The 14,250-nt window shown below is 39.9% G+C and overlaps 1 protein-coding gene across 1 annotated transcript; it reads right to left on the reverse strand.

Moving 5' to 3' along the window:
- cercam (cerebral endothelial cell adhesion molecule) lies at positions 1–13,939 on the reverse strand. Its single transcript, XM_037752856.1, has 12 exons — positions 13,737–13,939; positions 11,334–11,444; positions 9,803–9,920; positions 9,468–9,602; positions 9,061–9,265; positions 8,811–8,930; positions 8,502–8,578; positions 7,899–8,005; positions 7,284–7,416; positions 6,312–6,439; positions 5,147–5,350; positions 1–2,342 (listed from the first exon to the last, which is right to left on the reverse strand). The coding sequence occupies exons 1-12, from the start codon at positions 13,937–13,939 to the stop codon at positions 2,108–2,110; spliced, it is 1,776 nt and encodes a 591-aa protein (XP_037608784.1). The 3' UTR covers positions 1–2,107.
- Positions 13,940–14,250: the final 311 nt, after the last annotated feature.

Raw genomic sequence — 14,250 nt, forward strand, 5'->3', positions numbered from 1 at the left:
TCCATCCAAAAAAAAGTTTGGTTTATTAATAAAAAAATGCATAATCACAATTAGACAACGGAAACAGTTTAGTCATCCTAACATCTTGTTTTACAACATCCGAATACAAATTTATTGCTCAAAGACACACAGAGAGGCTTTTGTCAGAGAAAAAAAACATTGCACTTTGATTGTTTGCTTTACATCATGTCGAGTGACTCCTCCATCATCAAGAGACTCGACAAATAAATTAAGACATAAAGGAAAAGCAACGCTCATGATAACGGATAAGAGAGGAATACATGAAATCAGACCATCGTAAATGCTTATGAAAGCAGACGGATATAATACAAGTTGTAACTTGACCATCATAATCTAAATCCATGATCAAATGTCAAAATATTCCTAGATTTAAGGATCCCAGTGATGCTACAAAACGGTTGTTAAAGGCTGTGTTTTAATATGGCTTTTACAGATTTTTTCATTTTTTAACATAAGATGTATTGCACCGAAAAGCAGCTGGTTCTCCTAATAAAAGTAGCAGCGCTCTACAAAAAAACGGGACCAAAGTTAAACTTACACTGCCAACACATTTGGTTAACATATCAACATGCTGCACTGATTTTATGCAAATATTTCACAAAATGATTTCAAAGGATGTTGAAATGAAATGTGTCCACTGACAAATAATTGTGCAGTGTCAGTGCTGAGAGAATATACGGTCAACTCCAATAGCCTGAAACCACATATAAGCATTCTGTTCCTGATTATTATTGATTTAATTGAAATTATGTGAAACATTTTGAGGTATTGATCATGTTAACTGCATTTTAAATATATTTTAGAGCAGTGGTTTTCCATCCATAAGTAACAAGATGACAGAATGTAAGACTATTTGGTCATGGGTTTCATACACTTTCTGTAATAACACATCTAAAAGCAAAAATCCTATCAGATGGGGGACCCTGGGACAGACCCTGGGGGTCTAATTTGTTTCAGTTTAGGGGTCCTTGATTTGAAAAAGGTTTGGGAACCACTGCTTTAGAGTAATTCATCTTATACTCCAAATAAATATGTTGTGGTTTTAGCTCGAGAATAATAGATCACATTATATAATTTCTCAGTCTATATAAATACAGTTCGACACTTCCAAAGACATACAATTAAAAAGCCGGAGTGGAAAAGATGACCTTGTGGTGGTAGAATTGGGAGTGCTAAATAAATATTATTATACAAACTCTGATCTTGAAATCCAATTTATGTGGCTAAATGTGAAAAATATTACAGCCACAGAGGAGAAGGTAGTCTAATGAGTTGAAGTAAAGAAGCTTAGATTGTTCAAACGCAAACATTCAATGTGTTAGTTTCACCAACAAAATACTTCCTGACTATAACCGGGTACCACTGAAACAGAGTCCCTAGAAACCATGAGGTACATCAGCTTTAAAACTGTAAATTGTAAATATGAATTAGGGTCAGTCTAGCTTTGTGTTAAATTCAAATGTATCTTTTAACAGTCCCGATGGAAGACATGTAAAAATGGAGAAATGAATAGACAGACAGATATACCAAAGAGAAATTAAAGCAATAACAACATGAGACTTTTGTCCAGACTTGCCAGGAGTTATGAAAAGTGCAGCTACTGGAGCTTCAGTCAGCGCTCAACAGATTAACAAATAAAAGTTCTTGCAAAGCCGCCTCTTCTGTGTCCTTTTAAAAGCTGTGTAATTAGCATTACGAAACATGCAATCATCCCAAGCACGCAAACCATCAGACGCATACATTCAAACAAAACCATCAGCCATACAAACTTTGTAAACTCTCAGAATATTAAAAATGTCTGAATAAAAGAAAAAAAGAATTTAAAGGGTGGATTGACATCTGTACAAGTATTAAAACACCCCTCGTTTTACACGTCTTTACAATTAACATTCTCCCTTATATTGTTTTCCTCTTGTGCCGCACACTTTCTGACATGCTTTGAAAAGTCCAGTTTAAATGACACTGAGCATGTCGGTGATGTGACACAGAGTGGACTGAAATAAAGTCTGGGAACACTTTCTCTTCTCAGCATCTGCCCCTCTGACCTTGTGACCTTTTGACCCTCCACAGCTACGTCTGCTCCGCACTAAAGTTCATCCCTGTGGGCAGCTGACAGCACGCCGGCCGGCGGCGCGGCCCCTTTCAGGGTCTTGTGGGAACCCCTCCAATCGGTGCGCACGGCGTCGTCGTCCCACAGAGTCGACGTCTCTGTGTCGCTCACCCACTGGGGATCGCCGGCGTAGTGGCACGGCTGGACCAGGAGGGGGCGTGTACTGTAGGCTTGCAAGTTTCTGTTGGGGAAATGGGACTTGTAGTCCTTACTGCAAGAGAGAGAACAGTGATAGGGATTATATAGATGTGATTTGATTCATTTGAGACTGCATCACAGATTTGTATTCCCCTACGACTCAGTAATATGTTGTGATTCATTTGGAATACCCTGATTTTTAAAAGAGATGGAGACGGAGGCTGATTTTCCAAGACAGTTCAGTTACTCTTAGCATGGAGGGGCGACAGCAGGACCGATGTGTGGCATGCGGTTGTTGTGCATTCTTAGCGGACCAGTCAAGCATATCAAATTAGAATCACAGAGGTGAGAGAGAGAGAGAGAGAGAGACAGAGAGAGAGAGAGAGAGAGAGAGAGAGAGAGAATAGAGAAAGTGGGTTGGCTATAAGCCAGTTTTCCACACATGATGGAGCACACAGACACTGCCAAGCCTTCTGGTTCGCAGGCCCCTTCAGCCTAAGGTGCATTTCATCTCTCTTGCCACATATGTGTCTCAGTTACTCTGCTAGATCCTAACTGAGGGATGATGAGAAAAGTCGTTTGGTAAGGGCTAATGTCAGGGAGATTGGGGTTAGAATTAGGGTCAGGATTGCAAAGAGATGCAGCAAATGAATTGAAAAAAAAAAACAGTCTTGAAGTGAAGTACTGTATATATATTAGAAAACTGAAGTGTTTCAAAGATGACAATTAATGCATGTGACAATGTCTTTATGTTATGTTACGTTTCCCTTTTTGAATGACGAATACAGACTACCGCAACCTGCTGGCAGGCGCTGAACATACGTGGTAGTTGACCGTCGGCTGTAGTCTTTGTGTTTGAGTGCAACTTGTCGGCCAAAACAAAGGCGAAGTGAGGCGACGCAACAGGTGGCCTTCATCGCTACAAGTTGTCTGATGTTGGGTTGGTGTGTCTAGGGCTTTAGAGCGGAGCCCAGACGGAGCGTTTCAGACAGAGAGTGAAAAGAGGTCGCTGCAGCACAGCCGGTATGAGAAAAAAAAAAGTTTTTTTGAACATCAAAGCATGTAAACATGTTCAAGTAGAAACCCAAAATACAAGTATGCAACTGAAAATAAACATAATAGGTCCCCTTTAAATGGGTTATGGGACAGAGGAGGAGTTCGTGTGGGAACAGAAAGAAGAGCAGTGGACATTTTTGGACTGGTGGGAGGACCTTGATGTTGTTGCCGTTTTGAGACAACCTTGGTTGGACCACCTATGAAACCAACACGAATAAAAGAAAGTAAATTGTGCTTTGAGAAAAATGCTTATGTTGGCATGCTACCATGTCATGATGACAATGCTAACATGCTAATGTTTAGCAGGTATGGTGTTTAACATGTTCACTATCTTAGTTTAGTTTCTTAGTTTGTCTGTTAGCATGTCAGGCTGTTGTCATACACAGTTCGTAGCTATAACTACAAAAAGCTAATGCACTGGAATTTGTACAAATCCGTAATTCATGTAATCGTGAACCAATAACTATAAATAGCGTAGAACGCCATGTAGGAGGAGGTCGGGGTGGATCGGCTGGTCAAAAAATACGTTGATTTATTCGTCAAGTAATTTAGGAGCTTAAGTTACGGCACTTCCGGAGTTATTTTTAGCCAAATCACAATCTTTTCCTAAACCTAATCGAGTAGTTTTGTTGCTTAAACTTAACCAAGTAGTTTTGTTGCCTAAACCTAAGGAAGTTGTTTCCTGTGAAGATGGAAGTTTATTTTGAAAAGACTGTATGCATGTAACGAGCGGAAATCAACAAGTGTTGCTGGACATTCGTAGGAAAACAAACGAAACGGAGGAATAACTTTGCGTAAGATATCATACGAAATACGTTGCATGAGAATACGTTGAGTATGTAACATCTACTAAGTAGCACTAAATGGGAATGCCATTAGTTTTGTAAATATGGGATCGGATGGTGGCAAGTACTGGACAATCATGATGGAGCTTATTGAAAAGTTAAGGGATCGCCAAACTTATTAAAATTCATCCTGAGGGGAACATGAATGTTGGTACCAAAGTTCATGGCAATCCATCTAATAGTTGGCGAGACATTTCACTGAAAACCAAAAATGTGGAATTGTCTGAGGTCACAAAAGTACTTGAGATTCATACTCTGGGCACGACTGTCTGTACAAAATTCCATGTCAATCCATCCAATAGTTGCTGAGATATTTTACTCCTGACTACAAGTCAGACCAGGCGACATTTATAACCCTCAAGCTGCCGATAGTGATGCTAAATACGTTGAAGGAAATGTTATTTTTACAAAGCTCAGCACAAGTTTGTCACAAACACATCTGGACTCCCCTCTGCCTGTTAAAGTGTATCTGGCAACCACACTGTGCCTAAAAAAAGAGGCAGTCCACGTTGCCCAAAATCTAGGCAATCATTCCCAGAAAGACATGAAACCTGCACACCATAAAGAAAAAAAAGATTTAAGACCTACTTTGAAATGTGGCGTTCTAATTCAGCTCGACAAGCGCTGCACATTAAACTGACAAGAACAGAGATTATGGCCAAAGCTGACCTTTTTTTTTCTCCAATGAAACCACTATAGTTATTTTGTCTACTCACTCCACAAAAAAAACCTAGGCTAAATATATAGTGTGTATGCGAGTTTAGGCCACTATTGTGAGGAATGTTTGTAGCAATCATGAGGTCAGATTTAGATTTACAGGTCTGACAGCAGAGGGAGGTTGTAGAGTGCTGAAAAACACGTCTCAGTGACTTGAATGTGAAAATGATTGACACGAAACAAACTACATAATTTCACCAAAATGTTCATCAAAATTAAAAGAAAAGAAAAGTGTATTCAGCGATGTCATCATACATACTTGGGATGTTTGTCATACATGATGGGAAGGAATTCATCGACAGGAAGCATCTTTGACAGTGGCTCAGCATTGAGCAGTTTTTGGGCTCCCTGCAGGGAGATGGCGTAGGACAGAGTCCAATACGAGTAGTCGGCCATTACCAAGTTGTGAACGTTCTCCACCGGTTCCTCCTTTCCGGGATTGATCTGCTTCCTGCCAAAGTATCTGTAGCAACGTTGGAAAAAAAAAAAAGGAAAAAAAAGGATAAAAATAAAGTGGTGAAGAAGAAATGAGGCAATCTCTAAAACATCCTGAAAATCGGCTGCAATGCTGCAGTTCTTTTTTGCCACATGTGCTGGAAATCACTTTTGAAGTATCATTTTTTTTTGCAGCATTTGTTCCGCATGTGTAACCATTTTCAGAAAGTCATGGTAACCACAAGACACACAACAAAAATATTGGTACATTTCCCATCCTTCTGCTGATAGATGCTTTCAAAATGCTTTCATCTGTTTTGTCTAATCATGTCAGTTTGATTTCAATTAAAAACGTTTGTTTCCATGTCCTGCAGAGGCCTTAATCACAGAAACACTGACACACAAACACACACAGTGTGTGACGTGCATTCCTGGACGTAAATTTTTTCCTCTGACTTCTGACCCCATTCCTCTACACACACACACACACACACAGCATACTTTTCTGAAAACGGTATTGACTTAACCTAACTAGGTTCTGTACACACAGGGAACGTCAGCAGCGCGTGGCGGTTGCCTCACTGAGCGGCTGCTTGTTTCACGCGTGTGGCATCCACACTGGCAGTGTTCCTGCTGCTGTTGGGCTGCTGCTGCCAGCTCTTTCTTTCTACATTGAGTTTGACTTTCATAATGGCCATTTCATTTCATTATAAATGTAAATTATATTTATTTTAGACAGAAAAAGGTTAAGCTGCAAGAGCTCATTGTAAATTATAGTAATGATCCACAATTAAAAGCTGGTACTTTATTCATGCATGGAGACATGCAAGTCACCGCATTTTCTACAACACTGTCCTGTTCACGCAGGCAGTGTGGCAGCTCCAACCTATTGACATGGACGCCAAAATAAATAACAAACAGGTTCTGCAGCCGCCACACGCTGCTGACGTTCCCTGTGTAGACAGAGCGTTAACAAGTGTCTATCTTACATGATGTCCCAGTCTAGCTCCAACTGCTCCACCTCCTCCATCAGTTTGAGTGATCGTCGTTTGAAGTTGGCTTGGAAACGAACGTCGTCTTCAAACACCAGCGCCTTGTCCATCTGCAAGTCCACCATCTGAGGAGAAGAGAGTAAAAACGTGTGTTTCAGAATGAACAAAGAGATGGTTAAGGAATACAGAGGGAAAAAAACTTTCAAGATTTTGTCATTAAAAACTAAATTGATGGAGTAAAAAAAGATGGGACGGAGATAGAGGTGTGAGACACAAAAAGGGTTAAAATATGACCTGAGAGTGTCAATGGTATACTTAGTTTACTTAAGTTCTAAACAACTTATTACATATTTCTTCCCTGAAAGAAGAGCAAAGAACGGCACTGAAGGTATTTTCTCCATGGTAAAACTAAATATGTTTTCACTCTTCTCCTGACTGGCTTCGGCAAGAGATTGATTGACAGATGATTCATCCAATCAGCTGCCAAGTATTTTTTGAAAGTGCCCGCCCTTTCCCAAAGCTTGTCAGCTGATTCTGTGTAACAAACCATCTGGCGGGTCAGGTTAATAGTTAATAGGTTTGTGTTCCATTTCGGGTCCATTTCCAAGTTGGTTAAACCCAAATTGAAAATTTTGAAATCTTTTTTTAAAATCGCAAAGAAAAAACGACAAAACATGCAAGTAGTTATTAGTTAAATAGCAAATATGTTACCTATATGGCACAATTTGAGTTTGGCTCTTTGTATTTGAGTCTTTGAAATTTAGTTTTTTTATTTATTTATAATTGATTTATACTAGAAATTTTTATCAATTGCGGTGAATGCTATAAAAACATTCGGAAGCTTTTGTATTTGATAAACAGATGGCCATCATTCATCTTCTTCAATATATTACCTGTGTTGTTCTCTGCAAACCACTGCCAGTCATACCAATAAAGACTTTTATGTATAATATCTTTGTGTTTTCTCACCTCCTTCCAGATGAAGTAGTGGCTGAGGAAGCAGCCCACCTCTCCTTTGGTCAGGGTGCGTCCATTGAACGGGTCATAGTAGCCTGGCAGCAGGTCAACACCCAGGATCTTAATGTCACTGCTGTTCAGAGCACTGCAAACACACACAAGGGTGTTATATTATTATAATTCCATATTTCCATACAACCTCAATGCACATTTTCTTTTAATGCTACCTTCGAAAAGTTGTGCACATGTACAGCGAGAATTATATACAAAAAAATATTTTTTCAGTGGTAAATGTCTTCTTTACACTGTTTCTTTTGCACAGATAGATAACTGCATGTCCATAATAAAGAAGATATTTTTCCATTCAGAATTTGCATTAAATATCAGGATACTATCTGGGAATCCACTACCATTGTGAATTAAACCAAAACACGAGTTTATGTATCAATACATTTTCTTTCCTTCACACCAACCATACTCCAATGTACATCTCCTGTCAGTATCTTCTATTTCGGTATTGATTTTTCTCTCTTTTTTTCACAGACACTCTCAAAACACACTCTCTATCTGAGCCAGTTGAGTGATCTCGCTACAGTATATTCAGTCTTTCCCTAAGAGTGTACTCACTTCCCATCCACAGCGTCCACCACCTTGACGTCAATCTCCAGCTCATTCAGGGAGAACAACATCCGGTCTCTGCGGTCAGTACGCCGTCGCAGATTAATCAGATATATCTGAGGAGAGGAGGGCAAATGGTTATTTAACTCTGTTATAACTGCTTGACGTAACTGAAATGTATATTATTAACTCCCATCTTTGACTTCTGTTAACAAGTCTGCTTAAACTAAATTCTTTCAAAAAATGTTTTATTTTTCAGTAATAAAGCTTCAGGTTTATGCTGAATAGTATTGTCCATTGTGCGAGTTTGAAAATGGAATTAAAAGCAGCTGTCAAAACAGGCAAGACACAGCAAGGCATAACGCCATGATTTTGATTAATACCATCCAGGAATCAGAGTAAATATGTAAGAATTTACCCCACTTACAATCATTTCAGACTTAAAAGTTGAGAAGTTACAATGTCTTTCCACAGATGCTGGGACTACCATGGTGGTCAAAACACAATCTAATGTGTATACACAGTATACAATGTAAGCAGTATATCAATATATCAGAAATGATGGCGTCCCTAAAGCTACTTCTACCAGAAAAAGAATGGGGTGTCTCTCACCTCATCAAAGCCCATGAGGTCTCTTTGTTTGGGGAACATGGAGACGAATCGTGAGGGGTGCATCGGAGGACCATCGACTGTTTGACAAAGAGGTAACACATGTTAGAAGAGAAGGACATAAACAATAAAACAAAGCTGAACCAACACAACACGATGAACTTGCACAGACACGGTTGATATACAGTCAGACAAATGCTGTTTTATGCTTTTCATCTATTTTTTTCAGTCTGTGTGTCCCTCGTTTTTTTTTTTATTCTCTGTCAGAATTTGTCTTTATTAATATTATTAGTGAATATAATCTCTTCTTACTCATTGACTCAAGCTGGACATGAACAAAGTTGAGGCGATCGTCTTCCAAGGTGTGTTGAGGCTTGGCCGGGACGTTCAGGTAGCCGTAGCGCTCCTTGTTACACAGGTACATCTGGACCTCTGAGCAGCATAAAATTATGAATGAATCCATAAATAGACATTGTGTAACATCATATGTTTTCCCTCTAAAAGATATAATTGTGGACGTGATTAAAAAAAACATAACCACAAACAAGAAGCGCTAACGAACCTGCAGCCCGGCAGGAGAAGGCGAACACGATGATGTCGTCGTAGGGCCACGAGTAGTCGCTGTGAGGAGGGTAGAAGGCCAGTTTCTTCATGCCTTCCTTTCTTAAATCCAGCAGCACGGTGGAGTGGATCATGGGCACGGGGAAGCAGCCCAGTCTGTGGCGATGACGGGTTGGAAAATACTCTGCTGTTCGACGATAGTATCCCTGAGAGAGAAATGGATTAGGATGTACGGTGAGAGAGTCAGGACAAAAAAAAAAGGGCAATTACTTTAAAACAAATATTTACAGGTGGGTGCAGGTATCAGATATCCATGTGTCGGAGGAATATTGATATAAAGAAGTTATTTTTTCGTCATTTTTGCATGCTGCCTCATGTGTCCCCTTCCACTATCAAGCTCACACTCACCTGTGGAGTGATACCACACCAGTAGTTGGAGTACGCTCCCGGAGAGTCCAGCATGGGAGCGATGGCCGACTTGTTCTCCGCTATCATCAGGTTGAGGGTTTCTGGGTTGGTGAGGATATTGTCTGTGTCAGCGTACTGAAACGGAGACACAGAGGAGGAAAGAGACAAAAAGCAGATTGAGAGTGTCGTGTCTCTGGAACGATCGTTGCCAAAAGTTTTTCTTGGATGCAAAAACGGCAACAGAGAGGGAAGAAAATCTCATCGGATAAATCAAGGGGAAGGAGCCAACATGAATCTTACGCTAATGTCACAAGAGAGATTATCTTATTATGTACCAGGATGTAATCGGCCCAGCGTTTCCTGGCGAAGTTGAGCGCTGCCTGCTTCAGCTTCATCACGTACTCATATCTGCTGTTGGGCCAATGCTTAGGACCCAGCTCTCCTGCATAGGACCTGAGACAGAGATACATAATAAGGACATTAAAGTAGATTGTTGCACTGATTTGCCATTTTCTCATATCTGTATCATCTCATACCTCATGTACGTATTCCACTTTGCAATATCAATATTCTGTGCAATAACAACATTTCATATTCATATGTGCAATATTGGGAAACCACTTATTCAGTCTCTTTTTTGATATCTTGTTTTTTACTGTACACTTACTGAGTATATCTTTATTGTGTACTTGCTTATTTATTAGATCTTCTTTTGTTTTTTTAATGATGCCTGTTGTTGTTTGCCCTGTACCCCTTTGCTGCTGTAATCCTGCAAATTTCCCTGCTGTGGGTCTAATAAAGGATTATCTTATCTTATCTTATCATATCTTACCTTATATCTCATAATCTACAACTAGTTGAATTAGGCTGGTCTCTATATGTAGTTAACACTGTATATGTCTATAATAGATCGCGATTAATTGCATGATTGTCTGTAGTTAATCGCGATTAATCGCAAATTAAATTTTTTATCTTTTCAAAATGTACCTTAAAGGGAGATTTGTAATGTTTTCAATACTCTTATCAACATGGGAGTGGGAAAATATTCTGCTTTATGCAAATGTATATATATATAATGAACAACACAAAACAATGACAAATATTGTCCAGAAACCCTCACAGGTACTGCATTTAGCATAAAAAATATGCTCAAATCATAACATGGCAAACTCAAGCCCAACAGGCAACAACAGCTGTCAGTGTGTCAGTGTGCTGACTTGACTATGACTTGCCCCAAACTGCATGTGATTATCATAAAGTGGGCATGACTGTAAAGGGGAGACTCGTGGGTACCCATAGAACCCATTTTCATTCGCATACCTTGAGGTCAGAGGTCAAGGGACCTCTTTGAAAATGGCCATGTCAGTTTTTCCTCACCAAAATATAGCATAAGTTTGGAGCATTATTTAGCCTCCTTTGCAACAAGGTAGTATGACGTGGTACCCTACCTTTAAAACTGAGACTGCTATAACCTAAAAATCGCAAGTTGCGTTAAAGAAATTAGTGGCGTTAAATACAGCTAGACTGACACTTTATAGAGTTCAGTGACTGTAAGCTGATCAGACTGTATCATTGACAAGCACAAATAATTTCCACTGATGGCCTCTTCCGCTCAGACAGATGTCCACGCAGATAAGACGTACGGACAAGCAGAGGCGTGCTGCATCATTCCTCATTATGCAAAGTGCAAATGAGCGTCGTCTTGAGGCAACACAGTGGAGGTGCACTACAGGCTCTAGAGGCTATATGGTAAACTTTCACGTGTCCTGGGTTAAGATTTGCTTAGATCTACACATGATGTTCGCTTACCCAGATCCCCTGCTGCTGTTAATAACAATTTAATACATTCATATTATTTGGACTTACGTGGGCTGGTCCATTGGTCTCCACTCAACATAATGGTAGAATTTCTGCATGACAGTAAGCCACTCTTTCAGTATAGCTGTGGTGTTATCTGTGTTGTGATCCGTGGCTGCCCTGAGGAGCACAGAGAAAGGTTTTCAAATGCTGGTTTAATGGAGGAATAATTCATTTCAACACATCTTTAAGTGGAGACACCCCAGGTGAATAAGATAAAAATTTCAACGAATAGATATCACCATGAAACTTCCCCAGTTGATTACTTACATAAAGTTTTCTGAAATATTATGTTTAAAAATGCAAATGAGGCACTATCTAATGCTAACTGTTGGTGATTTTAGGAGACATCTACACACAAAAATAGATAAAATAAACCCCTAAATGTGTATTTTGGATGTTTTCTTTTCACTTGTCAAGTGTATGAAAAACAATAATTTTGCTCCGGCGGTGTCTCGTCTTAACACATACAAATAATTACCATAATACCATACCATACCATACCATACCATAATTACGGTCTCATCTCTGTGGTTGAGGAGCATTTTTCTTTTTCTTGTACATGTTTAAGCACATTCTGCTGAAACATTCAGTGGAGCAGCTGACAGTTATGCATATGATATTCCTATCAAATGTGCGTTGGATCTCTTTTCCCTCAGACAAATTCAACAATTTCTGAGAAAGCTTTCTTTGAAAGAGAAGATGGTCATCACAGCACCTGGTATAGTAGACCATTTTGGGCCTAACTGTAAATCAATTAGAAGAACTTCTCTATTTACAATTAGGGCTGCAACTACGATTAATCTGTAGAGTATTTTCTCAATTAATCGATTAGTTGTTTGGTCTATAAAATGTCAGAAAATGGTGAAAACTGTCGATCAGTGTTCCCCAAAGCCCAAGATGACGTCCTCAAATGTCTTGTTTGTCCACAACTCAAAGATATTCAGTTTACCGTCATAGAGGAGTAAAGAAACCAGAAAATATTCACATTTAAAAAGCTGGAATCAGAATTTTGTTTGACTTTTTTTACTTAAAAATGACTCACACAAATGAATCGATCATCAAAAAAGTTGGCGATTAATTTAATAGTTGACAACTAATCGATTAATCGTTGCTGCTCTAACTGCAATTGTTGTTAATTTTTCTTAAATGACTGGGAGAGCTCAGTAATAAAATTGTCAAATCAGGTTTTAGTTGCTTTTGTGAGTTGATATACAGCGAATGTAACGGATTGTGTTAAATGGGCATATTATATCGTCTCATATCGATGGCAGGCCCCTGAATTGAATCAAAATCGTACCGTGGCAGACTTTGTGACATCAGCAAATATCGTATCATTGTCCAAAGAATCAATATAATATTGTATCGTGCTGGGGTGGATTAATGCACAGGCTGGCCTATAGGTTTTAGCCTATAGGGGCCCCATGTTTATGCCATGCCAGTTTATTTTTAATTAATTAAATGTACTTCAGAGAAAAAAAAAGAACAACCTTGATCCCTACCAGCCCATAAGAAACATTTGAAAAAAATTAAGCAGCTGATTTTTTTTACTGCTACTGGACAGAATAACTTCAACGCGGAGCATAAAAAGCACAACGGCTGAAAAAACACCGTGACCAAGATCTACTAAAGAAAATCCCTAAATTGCTAAATATTTTAAGGCTTAGTGTAACGGCTGTCTCAATGTGTGTGTTTCCAAGTGTGTACCTGTGGGCCGTGGATTATTCCTAGCACACTTTTTACACATGGCATGATGAGGAGGGGGCCCCCATACAAAGAGTAGCTTACAGGGGCCCCTGACCACTTTAATCCGCCACTGGCATGGTGATTTATATATATTTATATGATCATCACAGCTCTATTTGCACTGTTAGGCAACCCAGCAACAGTTCAATCTTCCTTCTCACATCCAGGTTCGTCAAAATCAAACTTTAAAATGAACAAGCAGAATGGATTTTAAATGAGATCAGGGTCACTTTATGACACATTAAACTCCAACTCCAGCACCCCACAGAGGCATGTAATACAGCTTAACTGCTAACAGCCCTTAGAGGACAGTTTAGTTTGTGGGTTTTTAATCATTAGCTGCATTTTTTTTTTATGAAAATGATTGCTATAAGATCAGTTACAAACAAGCTGTGACAGAAACTAAAAAAATGGTCATGCAGCCCACCACAGTAGGACCCTGAACGCGTCACAGTAGGACCCTGAACGCATCATCCCTGGAGCGTGAAAGGCTCACAGAGGGAGGACAGAGGGAGGGGTGCTGCTGCTGCTTTCACCAACTCATTTAAATGCAATTGACCTTTTGAACGGCTGCTACAGCCGGATAAAAGGGTGACCCCCCTCTACAAACAAGCCTGGCAGACAGACAGACAGACAGACAGTATCCATGCAGGAGAAACAACCCACCACACAGAGATGCGTTCTTTGGGGTAGTTGAGTCTCTCCAGAGCTCCGAGGTAGTAAGGCAGAGAGTGAGCTGTATTCCGGGCTATGAGAGCGACCACCACCGTCGGAGGCTGCATTTTCGACTCCTCCGGGAACAATTCCTCCGAAAAGTAGCATTCAGCCTGGAAAACAAAGGCCCCTAAAGCCAGAAAGTGGAGTAACATGGTGGAGGTGGAGGAGGAGGTGAAGCTGCTGCTGCTTACAGGAGCTCCAGCTACAGTACGTAGCCGGTGGACGCGTCAGCAGTCCAAGAAGAAGAAGGAAAAAAGAGGAGTTTTCCCAAAATGTTCAACCCCCTCTTACTTAGTGTACAAGCTGGCTTCGGTTTTTTCCCCAAGAACAAATCCAAACGGAGAGAGTTACCTACATTACAACTTCCGCTTTAGGCCTGTATAGTAGCAGAAGAAAAAGTCTGCTACATCTAAAGAAGAAGAAGAAGAAGAAGGCGTGATTTGGCTACATTGTAGTTCTCTCT

The sequence above is a fragment of the Sebastes umbrosus genome, chromosome 19, assembly GCF_015220745.1.
Source record: "Sebastes umbrosus isolate fSebUmb1 chromosome 19, fSebUmb1.pri, whole genome shotgun sequence".
In the NCBI taxonomy this organism is placed as follows: domain Eukaryota; kingdom Metazoa; phylum Chordata; class Actinopteri; order Perciformes; family Sebastidae; genus Sebastes; species Sebastes umbrosus.

Bases quoted from the DNA above. Each gene is read 5' to 3' on its own strand.
- cercam (XM_037752856.1), bottom strand. From the start codon at position 13,939: ATGTTACTCCACTTTCTGGCTTTAGGGGCCTTTGTTTTCCAGGCTGAA. The intron at 11,445-13,736 runs GTGGGTTGTTTC...TGTGCTCCTCAG, and splicing joins AAAGAACGCATCTCTGTGTG to GGCAGCCACGGATCACAACA. The intron at 8,006-8,501 runs GTGAGAGACACC...TCCTCTCCTCAG, and splicing joins ACCTCATGGGCTTTGATGAG to ATATATCTGATTAATCTGCG.